The sequence below is a fragment of the Gambusia affinis genome, linkage group LG22, assembly GCF_019740435.1.
Source record: "Gambusia affinis linkage group LG22, SWU_Gaff_1.0, whole genome shotgun sequence".
NCBI lineage: Eukaryota > Metazoa > Chordata > Actinopteri > Cyprinodontiformes > Poeciliidae > Gambusia > Gambusia affinis.
In genome coordinates, this window is record NC_057889.1 from 20021062 (window position 1) to 20047031 (window position 25970).

The 25970-nt window shown below is 41.3% G+C and overlaps 1 protein-coding gene across 11 annotated transcripts in view; it reads left to right on the top strand.

The window, feature by feature from the left end:
* The window catches only part of disp1 (dispatched homolog 1 (Drosophila)), an 80207-nt gene that overhangs the window by 40334 nt on the left and 13903 nt on the right, over positions 1-25970 (top strand). For 4 of the 11 annotated variants that reach the window (XM_044106803.1, XM_044106801.1, XM_044106802.1 and 1 more), the window contains 3 exons: positions 6041-6105; positions 6576-6647; positions 16167-16855. In XM_044106803.1, the coding sequence (XP_043962738.1) occupies positions 16206-16855 (650 nt within the window). In that variant the 5' untranslated portion in view covers positions 6041-6105; positions 6576-6647; positions 16167-16205. Of the gene's footprint in view, positions 1-2797; positions 2982-6040; positions 6106-6575; positions 6648-11020; positions 11319-15254; positions 15546-15782; positions 15865-16164; positions 16856-25970 lie in introns of those variants that run through there. The other 7 variants (XM_044106800.1, XM_044106805.1, XM_044106799.1 and 4 more) reach the window with 6 other exon arrangements.

Genomic DNA, 25970 nt, shown 5'->3' on the forward strand with positions numbered 1-25970 from the left:
CCGTTGACCCAGCGCATGATGTAATTCCATAAGCCTGTCACCACTAATTTCCTCTTCATTTTTAATGACTCTAAGATTAATACCAGACCAACGCTGAGCCTCTGACATTTACAGGGCGTGGATTTTTACTTTTTTTTTTTTTTCTTTTTTACTCTCCCTCGCCCCACTAATTTGGTGTTAGAACAATTTTTTTACTGTTTATAAATATTTATGGACATACAGAGACTGTTAATAAAGTCCTCACAGGTGGAAGGAAACTGTACGAGTTTTTTCCCCTTATTTTCACCATTATTGGTTCTGTGTGGAGCCAAAAAAGCTGAACCCGCCATTAAACATGCTATAATAACGACTTGTTTTTCCACACATAAGGGAGAAAGGATGGGGGCTGGGGGAATGAGTCACAGATAAATGTACCCTGATTTGTCTGTGGATCATTTCTGCTCTGCATGTGCGGACAAACACACACCTGCACAACCTCACAACTGTATATATACACACACACACACACACACACATCGACACGCAGAGAACCACCTGTTGGCCCTTTCTTCCCCCCTATGATACTGTATCAGTTTGTTTTTGGTCGTCGAGGCTTAGCGGCTGCAGAGGGGGGTCAGATGTTGTGTAAAGTGGATGAGCTGTCAAAGGAAGAAAGGGGCACCGCTATTGTTTCAGTACAGTCTGCTTTTTTTCTCCCCTTTTGCCTCCATCTTAAATCTGGCACCTTTGATCAGAAGAATTTCCCCCAGCAGAGTAGAAGGATGGAGAAAACTCCCGCTGCCCTCGTACCTTCTTCACTCGCCCTCATTTTGCAGCCTCGCAGTCCGTCCGCTGCGCTGGACCAAACACAATGTGCGTCTTTGTGTGTCCGGAAGAGGCAGCGGCGCGTTCATGGGGAGTATTTCTGGGATCCATTTGTCAGAGCCTGCATTCATCATGGAGCCCCACTGTTGTCAGACCTGCTGCTTTCCCACCGCGTCTCTATTACAGGCTGCTGGTACTCTAACAGACACTCAACACCAGACCTGACACAAACAGTCAGATGATGTACGCACACTCGTCAGGAACGTGCACGAGCAAAATTCTGAGCGCTACTGTACGCCGTACAGTGACGCAAACGATGAATGAATACAAGAAAGTGATCCTGAAAGAGGCGGGCAGCTCACCTCTACCTGTAGATGTTGGATTTAGGTAGCTGCTTGAATGTATTGGAGCACCGATACATTGGTCAGGATTTGTTTGATTTGGGAGCTCAGCTATCGGCCGACACTTGCGTGACAAACCGATCTTGTCCACAGATTTTGTCTACGAGGCGTGGTCTTGTCACGCCTCGTAGATATTAATATTATGTTAATATTAAATAGGAGGGGTTCCAGGTGTGAACCTTGGGGTACTCCACATGTGACTTCTGTCAGACAGAAGTACTAGACCTATCCCCGAACGTTTCCACCTTAGAAACACCAACTTCCATGGATTTTATTGAGATTGTACACGATAGAACACAAAGTAGTGCACAATGGTGTAAAATCAATCCGTGTTTTCAGCGCGTCTCTCCGTGTCGTGACTTGCGTTGTGAACTTGCACATCTTAAGTCTGTTACTGCTCACACATTATTTTTCTGATTTTATTTATTTATTTTTTTTCTTGGGGTCATCTCATTAACTCCGACCGTGAAAATTCAAGACGCAAGACGGGATACAGATCTTCCGAGAGAGACTTGAAACGAGTACCGTGATAAACTGTCAAGTGTGCATGTGTGTTGGAGTGCGAGACGCGGAGAGAAGAAAGCAGCTGCAGAGGCCCTGGCTCTCGTCCGTCTGGCGCAGACCTCTCCACGGGGAGCAGGAAGGGCTCCAAGTGCCCCGAGCTCAACGCTCCCCGGAAACAGAGACATCCCATCTCCTGCTCCACACAGGCACACACGTGCATAACCCAGATTACATGGATTAATGCAATATACACAAACAGACCACATTAGAAGCTTATTTCCTATTTTCTTTAGACCAATTAAGTAATTTAGTTTATTAGTACTAACTGCCTAGTGGCTATGCTATAGAGAAATTGTAAAGCGTGTTTTCTGAGAACTTTTTTTTCCCCTTTTTTTTTATTTTTCTTGTACCCGTCATATTGATGGGAACCAGGACAGCTCTTTTAGTTTTACCCAGGCCTGCCACCCTCTCAGCCCCCCACCCCCTGCCCCTACTGGGACCCTCCAAAGAGATCACTTGTCCTTCAGTGAGATGACACAGGATGAAGTCACTGTTTGCCTTGGCGCCAGCAGCTTTGTCTTCCAGCGCTGCGCCGGTTTACCAAGGCCCTTGTTCTCACAGCAGAGCGCTGTGCCCACTGCTCAGTGAGAGGGACCAGGCTGGAAAACAAAGAGGTTCAACAGTGTAGGCAAGCTGAAAGAGCAGATCGGTTTTTCATTATTATTCTGTGATGCTTTTGGGATGAGACAAAGCTAATAACTACACTGAAGTCCCTCCTGTTGACAAAAAAACGAGGGTTTGATGGGAAACAGAGAAATGAACACAGTGGAGCATCGTATTTAGTCAAAATGAGTTTCATCTGTGGATTTAAGTTTGGAACGTGAAGATCCTCTGAGACGGGGTTAAGTACGACAGAGGGGCCTGAGTGTGAAGGAAGTTTGTTGATGGGCTGCTTACTTTGGCGACACTTAAGTGACACTTCCATCTACAGAGCCCTGAGTTTGCATTTCTAGAATCACAGAGGTTTGTCTTTTCTTTTTTCCCTCCCTCCTTCTCCCCATACCCTCATTCACCCTTCTTTCTTGCAGCATCACTCCCGCTTCCCCGCCTCCCGCATCTGTATTTTTGACAGCCAAAAAGTTTTAGGCACCGAGATGTTATCTCACACCTCCACTAATTTCAGCCACGGAAAAGAGAGGAAGAAAAAAAAAGTCCAGATTTCCCTCCGAGACTCCTCCTGGAGAAATTTGACACACGGTTGCTATCTTCCAGGTTTGATCAAACTTTTCTTTCAGCATCATGTTAACCTGTATTTGCATTAGCTCTCTGTTGTTAGGTGTTCAACATTAAACTTTGCTTTCCTGCCTGTAAAGCTGAAAGCATCCTCACTTTAGACGATTGCACAGCTCGCTAGTATTCTGCGAGTAGCTGAAAGATTTTAAGCCGCATCCCGATCTTTGGAGGAAGATGTGCGCAAACACTTTCATGTACACGGTGTGTTAGGAACGGCCTTTGAAGGGGAGCCATTCCTCAAAGGCTGCTCTCTTCCTGAAGAGCAAACGCTAACTTTGCTCCTCTCTCTTCGGATATTTCACACGCACAAAACATCTGTCTGTGAAATTCCTCCTGCTCAGACCTTCATGTCAATTCTTGGCCCCACTTTTTTCCCTTCTTTCAGATCAAACCAAGAGTCTTTTTGTAGCACCTTCAGATGTCCTTCTTCCGTTCTGAAGACCCTCCTCATTCGCAGGCCTCTGCTTCCCTTTTACCACAGAAGAACTCTGTTTGCATCCAACTCTTCACTTAAATCGTTACTTTCTCGGTCCCATGCTGACCCCACCCGGGTCCTTGCCTTCAGACTTAAGAGTTTCGATTGAACTGCATTGTTCTCCAGGTAAGGAAGTTCCTCTGCTTTTGGAAAGGAGAGAAGAGTGAGAGATGGAGAGGATTTGGGGGATAAAGGCAGACGGTGTCCTACGTTAAAGGACAAAAGAGCCTCTAAATCTTCTAACATCATGTGGAATCCAAAAGAAAAACAGACGTAATTAAAAGACTGAAGTGTACATATTTTAAGACGCTAAAGCAACAGGAGTGAAACAGCTGGCCGGTGTTTCTAATTTCCAAATGCTGGTTTGTTCATGTGCCAAGAAGGTTTTTTTTTCTTCTTTTTTTTGTTGCAAGTATTGATTCTGCATGCATCTGCAAAACCCTGCGGGGCTCCCAGTCTGGCTATAAACTAAGGTTTACAGTTTTTTTAATTACTATATGCCTTGAATTATAATACACAGATGGTGAATTTTAAACAAAGCGTTAGTGGGTCGTTCTGGCCAGTGGAGTTGTCTACGGTGGGGGTTCTTGGATGAATGCTGGCCTTGGTGGGGCCCCTCTTTCTTTGCTTGGTCTATAGTACACAAAATTGGGCTAATAAGAAGGAGAAAGGATGAGAAGTGATGGAAAAGGATTAATTATTTTTCTTAAAAAAGTAAAAATCTCCTCTTTGTTACAAATAGATTAACTGCTCAGTAGGAAACCGTGTTCACGTGGAACTGATTTGTGTTCGACACCAAACTAATACGGTTGAGAGTTTGCGCCATCTTGTGAACAAAATGGACTCAAATTTTGAAGAGCATCTGAGACGAGATTTGAAAATATTGAAACTTGTATAATATATCAATGAGGGAAAATAAGAACTTTGAAAAAAAATGGCTAAGCTACTGTGATGAGCTATGTAAAAAATACGGATTTGTCAAGGCAAGGGAGAAAAAGAAGATGAGAGATGTCCTTGACTATGAAATCTTGACAGTACACGGAGTCTCACAAAATACACTCCGTACATTCAGAGTGTATCTGGGAGCCTTCAGTCTTCTTGAAATGCCACACTATGGCAGTCTGTCAGCAACACAGTGTCTATAACAGACACTGTTGGTACTGCTTTGGACTACCTGTGTTGTGTTCAAGTCCTCACAAGGCTAGCCTCTGGTTTTTCCCCAAATAAATGTGTTTGAGTTGATCTGCCAGATCTGGAGGTCCATTTACAGAACATGGTCCATTTACCATCTGAATGATGGTAGTAGGGGTATAACAGCTGTATAACTGCATCGCTAGTGATAAGCAGGAACCAAATCTGTTTGACATGGAACCAGCGTCGTTCCCTGGTACAATTAACTCTGTTCAGCACCACCGGTTTCATTTAATTTCCACCTCTTCATCTGGGTGCAGTAAGAGGAAGAGAGAATTAGGCGAGATATGGGAAGCAGGGGAAATTTCTCTTCAACATACAGTGCTGTCCTGTACTTTAAGCTCCTTGCTCTTGTGTTTTTCCAGTGTTTGCATGGATATCTTCATTGAGCCGGTGAGCTTCTGTCATCTGTAGGAGTCACAGAGCTTCGGACCATCTCAAGACATAGCACTGACAAATGAAAACAGAAGACACATGAAATAAGTGAAAGCAGCTGACCTGAAACTAAACCAGATCGTCAGGGAATCTTAGCTTCGCCTTCCTCTCGACATTCTTCTTCCAGGTGTTGACTGACAGCTCAGGCTGACAGGTGAAAACCTCAGGCAAGAATGTGTGGAATTGCACATGGCTTTATTTTTGGATAGCGTAATAAAACGAAGGAAATGGGGTTAAAAACACCCTTCAGACTGGTCTGCTCTGGCTGAGACATGGATGCCTCCTCGGATCAGGTTCCAGAAGTTGCTAAGAGAAGTTTTTGCAGTCATTTAGTAAAGCACAACACACGTATAGACATCTATCACAACTCTTGACACCCAAGCACCAGAGGCAACTTCCTACAGGGGAACATACATCGGCAGCATCAGCTGTGCATCAAAACCTTTGCCCCTATTATTTCCTGTCAAACAACCCACCGCCAGATTCTGGCTGCCATTGGAGCCAACAAGCGATGGCCCCCAGTGGTCCTGTTAGAACCTTTACTGTTTAGAAACATGGATGCTTCTGATTTAAATACTAATGTCTCTAACGTGTGATTAAAAATAGGTGTCGATTGGGGAGGGGAATTACTCTCAGGAATATTTTTACTACACTGTACTGCTTTTGTTTTTGCTTTTTTTTTTTGGAGCGAAGGTCTAGAGGGAGTTTGTTCCAGAGTCGAGTTGCTCCCACTGAAAAGGTCCAGTCACCCCAATGCTTCAGTCTTGTCCTGGGGACATCTAATAAATCAATAGATAAACAAATAAACTTGTATCAAGATGTCAAGTTCACAGTTCCAACTTGAACTTAACCTCATGCATACATGGTCTACAGTGGGGTTGCATCTCTATGTTTTTCTATCTTATAACTTCTAATCTGTTTTCTTCTTTTATTTCAGAGGCACGCCATCAGTAGCAGCAAAAGCTAAAGCCAAAATGACTCAACTGAGAGTTTCACATGGAGGTAAAATCTAAATAACTTGTTCTTAAAGGGGCGGTATTATGTAAAATCAACTTTTTTGAACTTTACGTCATGTTATGATGTTATTCCCTCATAAAAAACTTGCCTGGAAGATTGTGCAAAACACCTGGGTGGACCTAGCCCCGCCTTTGAGGACGAAGCAACTCCTTGGAGCCATAGTTTCCAAGCTTCCAAACCTCAAAGAGGCCATGTCACTGCCATGTTGTGATGGCTTTCTCAAGGCAGAGTTTCAGAAAGAGCAGGAGTTTTTAAAGAGACAGAGGCCCAATTTCAGGAAGTTAAATTGCAAAGTCAAATTTGTTTTAAGTCATATTTGATATAACATAGTTATTTGATTGTGCTCTAAAATGGCACCGTGTGCCTTGAAAATACATAATACTGCCCCTTTAAGATATTCATTTTGTGTCTTCTTATTTGATCAAAACAAATAATTAAAGCATGCATTTTATCAGAGGAATGATGAAAGCTGAGAGGAAACCAGATGTCGGACTGAGGTCATACTGGACTCCAGCGCGACTCTGAAGGTACAAACCGAGATAACACTTTAAACTAAAACACCTGCATGTAGCCACTTTAAACGGCATCACAGATAACCTTCAAAAGAACATCTTTATCTAAAGAGGCAGACTCTACTCGCATGCATGTCGAACCGGAGCGCCGGGCGTCATTTGGACGCATTCCAAAGAAAATTCAAGCTTCCCAGGAAGATCACCTGTCAGCCAACCCAGAACATGTACAGATGTTTGAGCCAGATGGTTGCGGTGCTAAATTAGGGCTTCCCCTCTGCATTTTATATGCAGTGAAACGTTAACCGTAGCAGCATATAGGAAAGAGGAGAGGATTAAATGAAGCAGAGCCTAATGTCGTGGCTGGTAGCGGGAGTTTAGCAGGCATCAGCTCCCACTCGGCTTTCAGTCATTCCTCGGGCTCTTTAGCTCCTTCCGGACATGGTCAGGGGCCGCAGTGCTAATCAGGTGAGAGATATCCATCCTCACAGCCGAGGTGTCGACGGGATTGGGTTTCAGAAACTCAGACACTCGGAAGCCAGTGCGAAGTGAGACATTCGTGCTTGGTCTTTTTTTTTTTTTTTCCTCACTTAAACACATTCTCTTTTTTATCGATGCACCCCTTTAACCTTTTCAATATTCCTTCCATTACTTTCATTCTTATTATAACCAGATATTATTACACGTAGGGGTAGCTGCAATGCTCAAGGGGCTTCTAGGATTACCCACCCTCTTTCTTCATATATGTCTGTGCACATTAAGGCCCAGCATCTTAATGCTCTATTAGCTCTTTGCTCATGTTTTTGCAAATCACACAAGTCAGATCATGTCTAAGCTAACAGAACAAAGCCTTCCAGAGGGTTTTAAATTGTTTTTATTATTATTATTATTCCCCTCCTGTTTTTCTTTATTCTCACAGCTGTTTGAGGTTTTATGGCCTTTTCTCTTCCTCTCTGTCCTCATTGAAAACAAGAAGTTACCAGTTTTGGGGGTGCAAGTCTGCTCCGCGTTCTTCAGTTCAAAGGCCGACAGTGAAAGGGAATTGATTGTTATTGTGAGGCGGAGCGGGGGTGAAATGATCTGAAAGCAAAATTGGAAAGCCGTTAGATTATTTCTGACATCTCCTGCCAGAGCCTTAAACGGTTCAGAGTCATTCTGTCCCCCTCTGCACTCTCTCCTTCCCTTAAGCCCTCGTCTTTTGCTCTTTTTTTTTTCTCTTCTTTTTTTCTGTCCACTAAACCTGTCACTTTGATGAGTTGTGTGCCGTCTTTTCGGGGGGGGCGTTTTGCTTTCACCAGGGCCTCCATCCTTCCTGGTACAGTGCGATGTCCTTTGATGTAGTCCCTCCTTTAGTTCCATGTGGGTAACTCTCGGCCCTGCTCCACTGAAGTTGAGCTTCTGTAGTACGTTTTTTTCTTTCTTTCTTTTTTTAACGGCGGGTTTAAACGTAGAGGATAAATAGCCAGACGCTGGCGTTGCAGCTTAAATGCGTTTGTGTTTTATCTGCCGTCAGATGAAATGGAGGCGCAGTCCAACACGCTGAACCTTGTACAACCTATTACTACCAGGTTATTATTACTCCAGTCAACTACAAAGCGCTGCGTGGCTTAGGCTTTAACTGGCCTCGGGGCCAGCTGTGAACAAGCACCTCACTACTGCAGATGATTACACTTGCTATATGAACTGTGTCCTAATCGTGGCGGACAGCTAAAATTAAAGCCAGGTACTGGCCTCCTGTCTTCCCAGCATTCCCTGAGATAAACCCAACTCCCCCGCTGAGCACAACCTGAATGCATTTTTAAACTTTGGCTCAACTGTTTTTTGTTTTTTTTCCTTTTGGTATCAGAAGCCTTTGATGAACTGTGAAGATTATAATCCTGCAATTCCATGTGATAAGACACAAAGTAGTGGACAGATGTGAGGTAAATTGACACATTAAAGGGGCGGCATCATGTAAAACCGACTTCCTGTCCAGAATGTTCCCCGCCTCTCGCCCGGAAATGTCTCGCTGGACAAATGTGAGACACGTTTGTATTCCGCCTCCTTGAGTCTGTACGTTGTTGAGCCACGTCTTACTGCAGTTGCAACAGCAAGTATTTTGTCTTTTACAAGCTCTGCGCATGTGGAGAATACAGCTGATGCTAAATTTACTAAGACTTGGGTCCATTAGGGTTTGGGAACAAGCAGGTTTTCGTCCTGGATCGTCGTTCATTTAGCTTCATCCATCATCCAGTCAACTCTGATCATCTTTCTTTTTCCTCCTGAAGATATGCGGTAGAGAGCATTGCAGTAGCCATTAAACTGAGCTGAGAAGAAGCCAACATATCCAGTCAGTCATCTGTAATTACAGTAAGCTGATGTGTCAAGCCTGGGTGTGTTCCTTTCAAAGAGTTATGTGGTTGAGTGTCAGATAATTAAAGGCTGTTAACTGTCTCTTCAAGAAAGGTTAATGAAAGCCATTATTTGTCTTTTAAAAGTACTATATATAACTGATATTATTCTTGCTACTTCATATTTTACAATGTAATCGCTAATGGCCCTTAGTCTTAAATGTGCCTCAAATGTAGTTTGTGTACTTTTTGTAATACAGTGGACACCCAGAATTCGACGAATAGCTGAATTCCATGAATACTTAACACCCTCTCTAAAAACATTTATAACTGAATGCTGTAATGCGCCACAGCAAAGGTAATCAAAGGTAAAATAACCAGAACAGGTGATCAACTCGTACCTTTTTACTCTCTCTCCCTCTTTGTCGTTTTACACCCGTTGCCGTGGCAACCGCCTGCGCCCCGCAAACCCAGCAGAGATTACATTAAAAACATAACTTTCAGTCCGTTAAGATATCAGATTTCCAGGCTTGATATTTATTTCCAGATTATTAATAAGCCTCTCATGAACACAGCGGTGGTTGAGTAGGTAATTTAAACTCCTGCTCTGCTAGTCAGTCGGTCTTTTGAGTCGCCTTTTCTTTTGTTAATGGAACCGAAACGCACTGTATTGCGCAACCCCTTGTTGAACAATAATTACTGAGATTATTCATTTAAACACGTTTTGTTGATTTCATATATATATATATATATATATATATATATATATATATATATATATATATATATATATATATATATATATATATATATATATATATATATATATATATATATAATTCTTTAATGGAGCTACAAACGTTTAGGATCTTAGTGAATATTTTTGATAAGCCTGTCAGAAGCGGAAGTGCTGGTCTCAGCGTCCTGGCGTCTCTGCGTCCTGGAAAACGTGGGGGCAAACAATACTTATTGTAGTATCACCTACTGTCGAGATCGACTCAAAACCCGATGGACGTATTGAGCACCCCTGATCTACAGTTTCCCTTGCTTTTGCTCTCTGGGGAACAGTCAATCAGATGCCGGGGAAATAAGTGGCACTCTGGGATTGGCTGCTTTTGCAAATGTCAATTTATTGACTATAAATTAGTTTCATGACTTCTTTCAGTTCTGATATTGTAGTAACTTTAGTATATATTAATATTAATGTGAACAACATACATGTTTTTGTTTTTCATTAACAAAATAGTGAGAGAACGGTGGTAAATATTTAATGATGTATTTGCATAGTTCAACTCTAATAGCGGAAAGAACATTCAAAGCTGTTAAATAGGCTGACGAGACTAGTTCTGCTTCCTTATCGCCAGAGATGATGTTCAGTTTGCCGTCATAGAAGAAAAATGACACCTTAGCAATAATCTGAATTTTCAACTTGGGGCATCATGCAGCTATGTTAAAGAAATGTAGCTCCCACCCGCCCAAACAGGCTAGGACCGCCTCTGGACATTGGGGTCCTCTAGTGTAGTGTGTGCGTGTGTATTTTATTTAGCAAAGATGCTGTCAGTGACTGGGAGTTCTTGAATCCAAGACCTGGTTTTTGCAACGTTTTTCATGCCTGTCAGTGTTGGCTAAGCAGGTCTAATTTTTGGCGTTTGAATAATGTAAAGGTATGAAAGCGGGTTGGGAAAAGTTAAGTTGTAATAAATCTTTGGCCAGACTTCTGCAGGCCGTTTGGACGTAATTTCATTTTTTTAAAGAAAAGATATTTACTTAAATGTTAGCATTTTTAATTATGAACCTGTTCCTCGTTAGCTATATGGCGTTTAATCCTTGTGCTCTATTAGAGTTGCTTATATTCCGATATTTTCGGTGACGCTGCCGCTGGTCTCCTTGTAACCTTTCCAGGTTGTCTTGAATGTGTGTGACGAGGCGCGTGAGCGTTTGGTGTGTCTGCTCGTGCCGCCGCCGTGGCATTGAGCGGGTTAAAACAGACGGTGCGACCGTCCTATCAGTGCTGCTCGGAGCAGTCCCAGCCTCCGCCTTCTCCTCTTCTTGCCTCCGTCCCTCCGCACGGAGGGGAGAAGCAGAGCACAGAGCCGGAGCGTGAGTGTGTGTGGCTGTTTGTCATTCTGGCAGGACACACTTCAATGAGAAACAGCCCCTCTCTGCTCGGGACTTGTTGCTGCCGTGTCGGGTTGTGTTGTTTGTTTAACTGCGCTCGCGGACATTTTAAATCAACCGGGCGTCTTTTTTCTCCCCTTCCTTTTCTTCTTGTTTTTATTTCTGGTGTTTGCGAAGCGACGCCTGCTACCGAGCCCACAGGAGATAAGCAGCGCAACGCCCCGGGAGGCACGAAAACACGGTAGGATACTCATTACTCTTTGCATTCGGTTTCTTCAGACGTCTGTGTTTTTTCCAGAGGAACACTGAACCAAAAATGCGCTCACTTTGGTCCCTTTTGGGACCTTGGATTTCCCTCATTGAGCGTCACTGGCAGGATAAAAAAAAATAGCTAAACGTCTCACTATATTTTCTTTTCACACCATATTGCCAGATTTTCTTTTAGCTCTCACGAGTTATTGAAATTGCCCTTGATCCTCTGATCTTATCCGTCGGAGAATAGTCCAACCGTACTGTAAATTTAGTTTGACTTTCTTTGCACAAACTTAAAATACTTTACTCACTCGACCTACACATACAGACACTCCTATTAATGACTTTCGCGGATTTTGAGCATGTGAACTAAAATAAAAATATCAGTAATTGGACAAAAATCTAAGTTAAATCCGAACATTTTTATTGATTTGTAACCAGCTAATCGCTTTAAACATTTGCCATTGTTTAATTCATAAAACCGGCTGTTTAACTCTGAGACTCAGCTCGCAGCCTTGAGCCAGCCGCTCCACTTGGTATGTTTAACAACCCAGCTGTGAGTAAGAGACCTGAGGGGATCATATATGACTAAAAACCTCTCCTGACAAACAAAGCTGTCAGAGAAAGCTCTATCCGAAAGCCTTGTACTGCGGCTGTGCATGGGGGTGAAGGGGGGAGGCAAGTGCCTCCTGTTGATGTTATTATTGTGAGGAGCAATGTTGTTATTAACAGTCTCTTGACTGATACCTGGTAATTGCTGCCTATTAGTTTTAATTAAAGGGAAGCAGGATGCTTTGCTTTGCCTTTATGCTGCTGCCCTAGGTCTCAGCATCTCTCTCACACACCCCGTAATCATAAAGTTGACATGAAAGACAGCAGAAGGAGCACTTTATCACCTTCGTTGTTCCAAACCAACTTGCACCGGGAATCGTGTTACAAATTGGTGTTTTGGGCTTGTTTAATGTAGTGAAATAATTCCTCTGACTGTGTGTTTTTATCCAAGAAATGGCTGGTTTATGGAAAATTTGGGGGCAGTCAATACTTTGATACTGTAGTATATATCAATAATATTAATAATCTTTATTGTCATTATAGGAAGATTATAATAAAATCTGATCCCCATGTTAACCAACCCCATTTTGGGATTGGTTTATATGGTTCATTTTATCCTTTTTTTTATCATAAAAACATGCTTTTAAATTATATTTTCATGCATTTTAGCACAATAAATCTGGAAATATGATGTTTTATGGTCCATTCCTGGTTATCCATTTTGTAAAATTTTTTACCTGCTCATTATCTGTAAGTGCTAAAAAAATAACGACATTCAATATATATTTTCAAATATTCTTAATGTTATAGTATTCACAAAATGTTTATAGTATTACAAAATACTAGAACTCAAATGCTTCTAACCTCTAGTGTTCTTCCTGCAGTATTAACTTCCACACCGAAGAGTGTTTGCAGTGCAAGTCATCGGTGCTTTGATATGTTTGATCCGCTGTGTGGGAAATAGATGGGATTTTTAGTTGCTGATCTGTAACAAATTTTTCGACAACTTGTTATGTTTCTAGACTCTTGGTGAAGACAACAAATCTTCTTCATAATGCAATTTTTTTTTTAAATCCTCAAGTGCCATTTTTGAAGCCCAACATCGAGTTGTTCTTGTTCTGGTTTGACTCGGCTCAAAAAAAAGCTTTTCTTTTTAGACACAAGACTGATTCTATCCAGAGTCAGTCCAAGATGTCTCACCTGCCTGTTAACACCTCTACTGGCCTTTACAAAGATCTGAGGCCGAGAAAGCAGACTTTGCTACAATGTTATTAAAATATACATACTCTTTTTATACCTTAAGCAGCTTATGTATTCAGTGGCAATTCGATGCTTGTGCATCAGGCTAGCTTTTAAAATTGGTCCACACTTTTGACATCAACAGAACCAAAGTGAATGACTTCATCTGGGTTTCCCTCGGTGTATTTGTAGCTCTCCGGGCTCCCAAGTTATTCCCCGTCTCCGCCTCTTTTCCAAAACCTCGCCCTCCAAGCCCACCTCTGGACCCACCGGACTCCCGTTCTCATATTTCGCCACTCGTGAGGTGGCTCTGTGAGGTGTCACATAGCTCACATGCGCCGCGTGTCGGACGGGAACGGCGGACGTTGTGTGACGTATCGCTTGCTGCCCAAATGCAAGCGTTAAAATGCGATGGAATGCAAGTCATTTTATCGCATAAAAATATTCCTGGAGGTCAAGGTTCTGGAGGAAATAAAAGCCAGTCCCTGTCTCAACAAATGGGTGGCGGAGCGCATCGTGGCGCCACGTAGCTGGTAGATGTTTCTGTGTGTGACGAATGAAGGTGTCAAATCCCGTCGCTAACATGAACACAAAAGCAAAAAAAAATGTCTAGGCCAGGTGAGAGTTCATCCATTAAATTGACTGAAGATGAATTCATAAACCAAAAGCTGGAGTATAGACATTTCTTTAGAAGCGTATTTGTGAGCGTGCTGCTTTATTATTGAATTGAATATAATTTCTGATTTTTGTATAACTTTTCTTAAAGTTAACTTGGACATTGAGCTATTATTAATACAGGTTAATTTTCTAAACATAGAAAAGTTATTGTTAGGGAAGCTCAACTGTAAAAAATTGGACTGATGTTGATATGCAATAGTAACACTGCTGTTATGTTAGATTTACCAATGTTTTACTTTATCTTTTTTTTTTTTTTTTTTTTACCCGATTGCTCGATTAATCGTAAGAATAATCGACAGATTTACTAAAGTATTTGTTTACAACAGCCCTAAAGTGTTCCCCTGTTTCTTTACGCATGAAGAGCTTCTCAAATCACGTCATGATGTAACTTTGGACATAAAATGCTGAAGTTACTTCTCTGTGGAATTGATATCAGGTGTGCTTTTAACCACACAGGCCAACACAGCTGCTTTCTTCTATTAATACTCTAAACAACTTCACAAATTGAATTTGTTTTTTTTTTTGTATCTGTTTGTAAAAAAACCCTATAGGAATGTAAATTCTAAATGAACAAAAACACAAGTCATAGAAGGAGGATTGTTGTTCTCGCCTAGGACTTTTGAAGTCATTTTTTAAGATACATTTTCTAATATTTAAGGAGAAAGTAGAAAAATAATCATCTTAAAGTTCTCCTCTCTGGAAATAAAAAAAAATGTTAGAAAAGTGTTTTTTAAAAGGTGTATGTGCAAAAACCCCCCCAAAAAAACGTATATTCATGTTTAGCTAACATGTGTGTACATGCTAAATATGTAAACGCATGTTTAGCTAAAGTAAACCAGGAATAATTGGAATGTTTTAGTTTTAACTAGGACAGATGCCACCTGGCAGCAACGGTACAAAATGCTACAGCATCAGTTCAGTGTTGCTGCCTCAAATTCAACATATTTGGACCCAGCATGACTGACAGTACAATCTATATGTGGTAATCTATAAACCATTATGGGTTATTCGTCATCCAGTCAGCTGTGGTGAGACCAGATGTGCTCCAGACGTGGCAATTTGTAGAGCAAATCAAGTCCAAATGCCAAGTCACCACCAATCAACAGAGCAAAGAGGCAACAAACGGAAAGTCAGAGAGACAGCGGCCACATTTCTGCTCAATAAGATACGGCTGGCTAAGTTAAGCTAAATGTAACGAAGCGAAGTTGTAAGGCACATTAAATGTCACATTGCGATGTGACATTTAATGTGCCTTACAACTTCGCTTGATCAGTGTGGTCTCAAAATTTTCAAAAGACTGTCTGATAACACATACACAGCTTGCTGCACATGATCTACTTGATGGTTACAATAAAACCCTGTGGGGTGTTTATTTTTGTTTAAATGCTCGTCCACGGCTTCTTTAAATAAAATTTAAAGAATTTTATTTAAAGAAAATTCTTCAGTCAATTTAATAGATGGAAAAAAACTCCACTTTCTAAGGGTATAACATTACAAATGAGTTTTGAAGTTGGTTTTAAATGGCAGACTTAGGGATGTAAAAAGCAATAACCAGATCACTATAATTGATGGTGTTACACATGGCTCAGTATTGGTTTCCAAGTTGATTGTAATTCTTTAAAACTTTTATTTTCTCCAAGGATTTTTCCCCCTGAAAATATTATTTTATTGTATTTATTTTTTTTTGTTTGTCCAGATAGTAGCTGCTTTTTGCCAAGAGTTGAACAAGCACACAAATCCTACATATGTATGTATATATCACACACAGGGTTTCCCCTACATATAATTGATTGTAACACACCACCACAGAACAATAAAATTCACACCTTCAGAATTAAGTTTGATCTATTGATAGCCTAGATTTGCACACTTATACTAAACATAATAAGAGTTTGAAATTAATTTCAAATATGATGAAACATTCAAATTCACTTTAGTTTAAAAGCCAACACCTCCGGCTCCTGTCTGTCTATCTGCCTTATAGACAGACTACCAGCTGCACTCAGGAGTGAAGAAGAACTAGAGATGACAGTGCAAAGTAGAGGGAGAGAAAAGGTGAAAGAAAGGTATTTTAAGTAGAATGCATTTTTAGTTCAAGCCTGACGAAACGACCCTAATGTTTACATAGGTTGCATTTAAACAACTAATGCAATATATAGTTTGGCCATCATGCATAATGTCTGAGATAAAAGGCTCCCTAATTATGCTAGTTAATCAGTAGTGTTCTTGTCTCACAAAGCACAATCAGTGTTTTAACAAATCCTAGAGGAAACCCTGATACATATCCATTGTTTGGGATGGTTCTACTTATTTTTTTGCTTTTAAAATTGAAGTTTGTGTCATAAATGTGTTCCCTGTGTTCTCAAAGGAGTGACGGTGTTGGTCCCAGACCTGCGGGGAAAAGATCATGGCCCTGACTGACTCCAGTGGAGACCCGCTGTTGCTCAGCAACGGTGGACACCATCCTTTAAGCGCCAGTGGAAATGCCCCTTCAGCTACCAGTACAGAAGACCGCAGCCACCTGGAGCCCCTCTCGGCTGCTTGCAGCTGCGACCTCCTCCCAGCAGAGAGAGACGCAGACATGGCGGTTAGGAACGGAGCCGTGAAGCTGCAGCAGGGAGCCCACGTCCAGAGAGCCAGCAGGCCCGTCCGGAACGGTGGGCTGGTCAAACTCAACGGCTCGTTGAGGAACCTCCCGCCATCACCGGCTGCGTCTCCGTCTTCTGCCGTCACGGACTCCCAGAAGCCAAACAGACTCCACCTGGCCTCCACCCTGTCACCGACGCCGCCTTCTGCTCTCTGCTGCCCCCACTGCCACTTTCACTCCACCCTGTGCTGCCCCTGCGGACAGCCGGACTGCCCGCTTATCCGGAGCCCTGCCGCCAGCCCTGGGCCATGCTCCAGTCCACAGCCAGGTAGCATCTCCTCCTGCCCCTGCTGCCTCTCCACCTGCACATACTCTCACCATCTTCCTCATCACCAAGCCTCCTCTATGTCTCTGCATCACCAACGCTGGCAAGAGCACCTGCAGAGCCAGATACATGCTCCTGGGATCAGGTTGGTGCTCTGTCTGTCTGTCTTGAATGAATGCTGCTTACGCAGCCTGGAGATGGCTGATGTGTCAGATGGCTGTGATATACTGACACTGATGCCAATGTCAGTATATCATTCATTCTTTGTTTTATCCATTATCTATTCACCTATCTGTCCTTTTGTCTATCCAATATCTATTCATCCAGCCATCTGTCCAGATTGCGTGTTGGGCAAAGATGTGTCCAACTTTTGGTCTGTACTGTATATTTCTTGCAAAAATAATGTTTGGGAAAAAAAAGACTTAACCCATTATTTCATATATGTGTATTAGATATATTTCCCTGCAGTTTGGATATGGTGGGGAAAAAACCCAACCACGCCACTGCAACTGCCCTGCTTCTGTTAAACATCCTGTGGTCCTCATAGCATCACTATGATTAATATAGAAACATAAATGGCAACAGGATATGAATTGTCTTTGGTTGGCACAGTTTTACTTATTGGACCGATATGTTAAAAAATAATTAACATCAACTGATGCCAATGTCAGTATATCATTCATTCTTTGTTTTATCCATTATCTATTCACCTATCTGTCCTTTTGTCTATCCAATATCTATTCATCCAGCCATCTGTCCAGATTGCGTGTCACTCTAGAATTGTACACAGCATATTCCAATGGAAACGTTCTGGACCTGGGTTGAAATAAAAAATAAAAAAATAAAAAACGGATTAGAAATAGTAGAGATTTGATTAGTTGACACGACAAAGGTGATGTAGCAACAATAATGACCAACTAAGCGTATAAAAGACAGGCCGGGGAAGTATTGGCACTTAAACACCTCCGGTTGTCCACGTTCCTTTGTAACGTATCACACACACGCATCCTTTCAGTCTGGAATTACAGTAGGAAGTTGTTCCAGTCATTAGGAAGCAATCTTTCGAAGCAATGGAGGAGAATACAAACAGACCCTTATCATGCTTTGTCACAGCTAACTGCTCCTAACACTTCCAGTTCAGCTGATGAAAATGATCTGAAGATCATGATTTCCTCACCTTGAACTCAGCCCTTCTTAAACACCATCAGCGATTCACATGTAATCATTTTTGGCTTATGTGGCTGCAGCGATCATGAAGCAGTTTTTTTGAGCGATACCAAGCTTGTGTGTTCAAAATGTTAAGATGCAAAGAGAAACAACAAACAGTTTGCTCATTCTTGTCAGCTAACTGGAAGCTGAGTGCAAACTCCCACATGAGCTGTGTGTAAACATGTGGTAACTATGCCTTTTCTGTCTGAGGTGGAATTCTGGACACATTTTTTGGTAAACCTCCGCTCTTCTGATCCCCCTTTTTTTTTTTTAAAGTGCATTACTTCTTTCGATTTGCTGTCTGAACCACAGCCCTCCTATCATCCTATTTTAATCCTCTTTAATGCCTCTCCTGATCACTTGTATAATTTCTGAACATTTTGAGTATTTACTCATGTCACACTGGGTTTCATTCTTGCGGGGTGGGCACTGACTTTCCTGAGAGCGTTCTCCACACCCCGACCCATACGTTTCACTAAAGAGAGTGGCATTGTGGGTGGTGCTAAAAGATGAGGTTTGTGTAGCCGCTGTGGGCACATGCCCCAGAAGCTGGTTGCTGCCTGGGTGGGCAGATGGAAGCAAAACTGGATAGTGTTGCTTCCATTCAGATTCGTCTATTGACCTATGTGTGGTTTTTTTTTTTTCCACTCTCTACCTTTCTACCTTCACGTTTTCTTCCACTCTAACATTCACTCAATCTTTGTTTACTACTACGTCAGAATGGCGAGCAGATGTAGGATTGGACGATTCTGTCTTGAATCTACAACCTTTTTCTCATTTACCAGATGAGGCTTTTATGACCCAGCCTGGGTCTGTTTTAAAACTACACCGTGTCTTATAGAGAGGTATTTTCTGGGTGTGTGTCAGATGAGGAGGTGTGTAGGTATTCACACTACTTGGAATGCTCACATTTTTCCACACAACTACATGCTTCACTGCATTTTATTGGGATTTGACATGAAATGCCAAAGCGAAGTAATGGAATAATTGTAAAGTTGAACAAAAAAGATGCACTCTTTTAAAAATGAGCTGAAATGGAAATTTGGGCTGATATCGATTAAAGGGGCAGTATTATGGAAATGTGACTGTTTTGAGCTTCACATCATGTCAACTCCTTCAGACTAGCCAGCAGCAATTAGCAAACATCCGGTGGTGTATGATTGACTTCTCATTTTGTAAAAACATTGTTAAAGGGTTAATAGAGGAGCCATGATCTGATGACTTCCTGAAGGCAGACTTTCATAAAGAGCAGGAGTTTCTTAAAAAGACAAAGGCCCAATTTTATGACATTAAATTACAAAGTCAAAATTCTTTTATGTCATATTTGACATATACAGCATTTTTATAACTGAAGGTGACATAATTACTTCATTGTGCTTTAAAATTAATTTATGTGACTGAAAATCACATTGATTTTTTTTTTTAGTCGCATAATATTGCGGTTATAACCGTTAACTGATATTTACCAACATATATTACATATATTTTACTGCCCTTTCAAAACCTTAAAATAAAATAACCATACTGCTTCTGTGCTTCAGCTAAACTTCCCACAATCCTTTGGTGCATCGCTATCACTATTATATGACCAAACAAGCAGCACATGGCCAACCTCTTCTCCTCCTGAAGCAAAATATTGGTTGTGGAGGAGTTTAGATAACAAGTGGAGGAGTTTAGGTATGAGGATCTTGTTCACGTCTGAGGAAAAAACAGAGCAGGAGATTGATAAACAAATTGGTGCTACAGTGATGCGGGTTTTACTGGTCTGTCATGGTGAAGAGAGATTGGAGCCAAAACTTGATTTACTGGTCAATCTACGTTCCCACCATCACCTTTGGTATTGAGCATTGGGTAGTTGCCAAAAGAACAAGATTGCAGCTCCAATGAGTTCCCAGTCCATGACGAATGGATGTTTTGCTCCCGCGTAAAATCCAAATAAAATGCCATGAAGACTATGGAGTGACAAAATGTGGAACAATTTCAAGGATATGAATACTTTTACGAGACTCTGTCTACATTGGCCTTTTTTCACCTTAAGATCATATGTCTGTTTTACTTCAGTTCTCCACCCCTTCATTTATATCCTTAAAGAGCTTTGTAGAGGTGAAATATATCTTACACACACGTAAACCAAGACTGCATACTTTTATTCCACTCCTGGTCATTTTGGGTGTGAACGGTCATAGTAGATGGCATCAGGTATCAGCCTGGTCTGCCTCAGAGCTGTGACCTGCCAGATTAGTCCAGGGATTACGTCTATGATCACAGCTCTCCTGTTCCTCTCTTACACTCTGAGAGTGATACGTTGAAACATTAGCTCTCTAGGGATTAATCTGTGTTACGTTTCAGAGCTGGTGGGGGATTTTTACGCCCCGGTCCCCGCCTCACAAAGCGGTAATCCATTTAACGAGATTATCCTATGCTTGGTTTCCTAATGTTTCTATTTTGAGAGCGATCAAAGACTTGTGGCATAACCCAAATTTATGAAAAAAAGTTTAATCACCACTCTTCCCCCGACCCCCTGCTCTGATTCCAGATATCTGTAGAAAACATTAGGAGCAAGTTTGTCTCAATTGTGGGACGATCTATTACAGGCATTTTCTGTAGACAGTGTTATTAATGTACCAGCAGGTTTAGAGATTTTATCCAGAGTAGTGGAGAAATGTTTCACCACTACACAGTTTCCACCTCTCTGTTTTAGCCGAGCAGCTCTTAAGCCAAATAACTAAATACCAAAGGTTGGTATTTAGCACCTTATTATTGGTCAATGAGAATGAGCTTTTGGAAGACAATTACTCATTTTACTGCAGATAAATGCCCAAAGGATGCAGTCCGAGTAAAGAATGCAACCGTCTGCCGTAGCCACAGCCATGTCTCGCACACAGATGGTAACAGCAGTCCAGAGCCAGAGCTTTGTAACCAGAGACCAAGTATAAAACAAATTATGTGGCGCCTCAGGGCACCTGAAGTTAAGCCAACCTGCTTCTACCTGCACTGTTGACCCTGCCGGAGTTGCCATGGCGCTCCCTGACACTCAGGCATCCAGGGTCACGTTGAGTATTTAACCTCTCCCTTTCAGACTCTGCTCTCCTGGAGGTAAATGTTTATGTCCTGTTCCCCAATGCCTCCCACAACAGCCCCTGTTGTTTATGGCAACCATGGGTTTTAGTTTAACTCCACGCCTTCTCAAAATGCTAAATAATAATAATAAAAACATGTCTTACTCCCTTGCTGGCGCCTTCTCAGGAAGACATCAGTTTTCTTAAGTTGAATGTGTTTGAATACTGAACACGTTTATTATTATTTTTTTCGTTCTGGTTGCTATGATGTTACTAAGCTGCATCAAATCAAGAACACACCCGTGTTGCAATTATTTGACAGTTATTTGAGGGACCGTTTGTTAAATAAAGCCGTTTGGCGTGTATGACCTGTTCTGTTATGAAAAGAAACATCAGGTTTCTGGGATGCAAGAAGATATTGGAACCGGTTCGAAATGTTTTCTCTTTTCTTATTTCTGTGAACGGTCATTCATTCATCATATTAGGAGCAGGGGTCATATCGCGGCACATTCAATTGGGAGAACGTCTTTCACGTCATACAAAATGGCCACTGAGCTCATCGCCTTGTGAGCTTCCAGCATATATTACTCTCATAGTGGAACCACATTTATCTCAGATCATAATAAACATAAAGACCATGGAAGTGATAATGATCGGAAAGAGTCTGGTGGGTTTTCTCTATAAAATTGCTCAAATTGCAATCAAGAAAATAACTACACTTAATGGAAACTCAGCTAATTTTTTTCTCGCTAAAACGTTTTGCGCTAGGATGAGGTGGTTTCTCAGCCATCTGGAAATTTGTGTATTTAGTAAAACTGCAGTGGAAGCACTTTTTTTTTTTTTTTTTTGCATCGGATCAGTTTGCATACAGCCGCAACACGTAGCTGGCGCCACCAGAGGTCTCACGGCATTGCAGTTCATCAAAAGTTGAGTTTGTCATTCGAAAGTGTTGAATCCACAGCTCTTCTGTAAAATCGTCGACTACAAATTCCCAAAAATGCCACATACGTACTCACTTCCAAATACAAGGAGCTTGTTGCTCTTCTTAGCATCGCCTGTTCGTTAAGTAGAAACAAAAGTCTTTTTCTACCCTGAACATTGTCTGATTTCCTTCATCAGTCATTTTGTTGCCGTTTTTCTGAAGTTCAATTTACAAAGGTCTATTAAGTTCTACTTCCTTACCTGTTTCAATTGCTTCTTTTCACAAGGCAAGGTTTTATTGCCTGACTCGCATGTTGTAAAAGTCAGCAGAAATGAGACTACTCCATCTGAGAAAGGCGTTGTGTGTGTATTTATGTGCATGTCTTGAGACTCCAGGGGCAAATGGAAGGCCTCTGTGACGGATAGGGAGGAGATTTACAGACATCCTGCAGGTCTCCTCCTCCCATCCTCTCTGCACCGTAGGAGGAGAAGCACAAGGTTAGCCAGGGATACATGTGAAGCCATCTTCATTCCAACAAGATAATGGATAGTTTTGTTGGGTTTGTCAAATGAAGTACAAATTTCCTCCCTTTGCTTTAAAAAATACGTTTTTCTGGGGTCTGCACATTCTTGAGTTGTTGTGCACAAGGGCTTTTATATCCGTTTATCAAACTTAGCCGCCATTAGTCTGAGATAAGGGAACTTACTCATTTCTTTCAGACTGGTAGACAAGATCTGCTTTCAGTGCCGATCGTCAAATGGCTTGATCATGTGATCATTAGTAAATGTGAGGACCTTTATAAAATGTCATAATGTGTAAAGGCATGTAAAGGAAAACTAGCTATTAAATGTTACACCATGCAAAGCAAAGCATTTCATCTAGAAAGCAATAGAACAACGTTTTATCTGTCTGGTTCTCAGTTTACAGTTAACTCACTGAAATATGTTATCAGCAAAATATGAGTGAATGAGTCATTAAATCAGAATGAATTTGCTCGCTTTAGTCTAAATCAAACAAAACTTTAGTTAAACTAAGGACCATGGCTGTGTGCATCAATTTGGATATATGCTTAGAAACTTAAGGCAGTTTTGGAAAAAGGTTTCTCTCACCGAAAACCCATACTGTATTATTGGTGAATAGGTTTAAAGTGATTAAATATTTCTTAGTTGTACTTTAGAGCTTCTGAGATTTTATGACCACACTTGGCTTGATTTTAGCTAAATATTGGAGGGAGTCTACATCAGCAAATGACTGATTGACACAAGGAACAAGAAGTTCTGATGAGAACATCCCAGAATGAACCAGTCTAACAATGGCTGTGGTGTCCTGGGCCAAATACCTCTAGCTTTATGCAGATGCTGCAGGATGCAGTGTGTAACGATATGCGTTCACCTGAAGCTGTCCTGTTGTTGCAATTACGTGCTTAAGCATTCAGTTTCTTCACTCCTTAAATTAGGTCATAAATTAACAGGAAGGTGATGTTCCAGCATACGATAATCGAGTCAGACTCTTCTATGTCTGCATCTCGCTGCGATTTTGTCTCCCACATCTGTTGGTTCACTTTTGCTGCGGCAAAGCTGGCTGAAGTCATTTCTACAAAATTATTAACTGCCACCTTCTTTGTGGTGTTTGGGAAATACAACTATCTCTTTATTATCAAGTTCCAATGAACCTAAAATATAGTTTACAGAGATGTTTGTGTAATGATAAGTCAATAACTCATTGAGCTTTGAACTGGTTTGAGCTTTGAAAGAGGGAATTTACAGAGAAGTAAAAATTGTTCTAAATGCAGCATGAATCAACAACCTTTGTTTTTGAGGGTGATGGGTGCTATTATATAATACAACTCTTTGGTATAAGTTTATTTAATAGTGACCTTGTTTGTTCATGAACAAATGAGCTGAAATGAACAGGAAGGCAACACTAAAACCCCAATGCCTCCACCTGCGCGCGTTTTCTGCACCCACCTTCTACTTTTTAGACAGTTCCTTATACAGACCGGTGATTTCATCTGGACGTCTTATCTACATGTTGACTTTTAGTGACATTACTTCCCTCACACAGGATTTACCCACTCACAGTTTGTAGAATGCCTTTCAAATGTATTCCGACTCCTTGAGCTTTTGTCTATTTTAATCACATTCAAACCGCAAAGAAATGAAGTCTGGTCTGCCTAAATATATGCAAAATATAGTTCTTATTGTATCTATACACCTGCCACTGCTTTGAATTCCTTGAGGTGAAATACACTTAATAATGTAATGCTGACAAAGTAGTGCACCAGGTTTAATCCTTTCAGTAGAAGAAAAAAGTTAAATCAAAAATTAAACAAACACAAACGCCATTACATCTCCGCTCACCAAAGTCAACACAAAAAGACCTCAGCTGATAAATACACCCATATTCATAACCAAAGAAAAAGCGCCTTCAGTTGGACAAAATCTCTAAGTTTGAAAAATAGGAAAGAAAACATTGCCATTTTTTGTAAAACCTTTGTGCACATCCTTGTAAGATGTATTTAATTTTGTCTAGCATCCACTATTTTTTGTTGCTCTATCATTTAAAACCCCTCAAAAAATTCCATGGACTTTTGTGGTTGCAGCGTACCAAACCTGGAGTAGTTTGCTTTAGAACTTCAAATTTGTCCGTGAAGCCACGGTTTTCGGTTTAAATCCAAGACGGAGAGATAAGAGGCGGAAAGCGGACCAGATGAAGATGTCACACAGAATGACAGCTTGCAACCATTGGCTGCAGCCCTCAAATCCCGACTGTCTGCTTGGAATTTGCGCACGCCCGTATTTCACCTCGAGGAATTCAAGGCAGTGGCAGGTGCAGACAGAAAAGGCCATGCTCACCAGTGGCTTCAGTCATCCCAGAGAACGCCATAAACACACACACTTTAGCATGAACACATGTTGCAATGAGCTTTTTTCCTGCATTTAGTGGCTGAATGAAAGCTTATTGGAAGTAATTAAATAACATAAAATTCTGAGAAGGCTAACATTTGGCAGAAGCACAGACTGAAGCAGAGTGGACGTTTCTGATGCCTTTACTGTCTATGCCTAGTGGGTTTCCTCTATGAGATAACAAGAGGAGGGGTTCCCCAGCGGAAGGGAATTTAATCTGTGTATTTAAAGAGTTTGGTCCTGTTCTTGTGTTTATGGGAGGCCTGTTAGAAACCTGATGCCCTATGAATCACTGTCTGTTGCTTCAGAGACAACTGACCAGGTTTTGCAGCTTTAACCTTTAAATGCCGACCAAGAAGCTTTTTTTTTATTTTTATGAAAAGTACTTTATTTTGACAATGTTTTTTGAATGAAAATTTGTGGGGGGGGGAAAAACCCCAAAAACAGTCCACAAGCATCCTCATTCCAAACACGTTCATTTAAATTTTCACTTTATGGTACATGTACACATTATTTATTGACTGTATCGAAGAACAAATATATTTTGAGTTTAACTGAAGATATGACATATTGTATATATAATATACAATGGATTAAATCTTATTGTGTAGACGAGGTCATCAAATCAGTCTGTCAACTACGTTGCCTGTAGGGATTTTTAAAGTCCAGCAGGTGTCAGTATTCAGTGACACAGTATCAATACAGTTTTGCTATGGGTCAAAACGCTTCACGATGCCTCGTTTACCATCACTACTCCACACAGTTTTGTAACCTTCTGGTGTTGTCCTGGCTAGATAGGAGGATATTGGGAGAGGTGTTAAGCGCTGTGGTTTTCTGCCAGAGGCCGAGGACTGTCCATAGATTTTCAACTGGAATACAGTGAAGTGGACATGTTAAATCACGCAGTGAAAGTGATGTGAGACAAGGGTGAGGGCTAACTGTCAGCAGCAGGGTGCTTTTACAGGCTCAAAGACTCTTAAGCCTTTAAAAGTCTTAAAATTAAGGCCTTATGCTGTCTTAAATTTATTAAGGCAATAAAGTCTGAGTCTCACGTAAACATCGTGTTGTGTGGCTCAAAGCGTTGAAGCTAATGGCAACTAGCTGCTAATATACCTTTTCTTGCTGCCTATCTTTGTTCCCTCTATCCAGATTAAAGCCAGATTC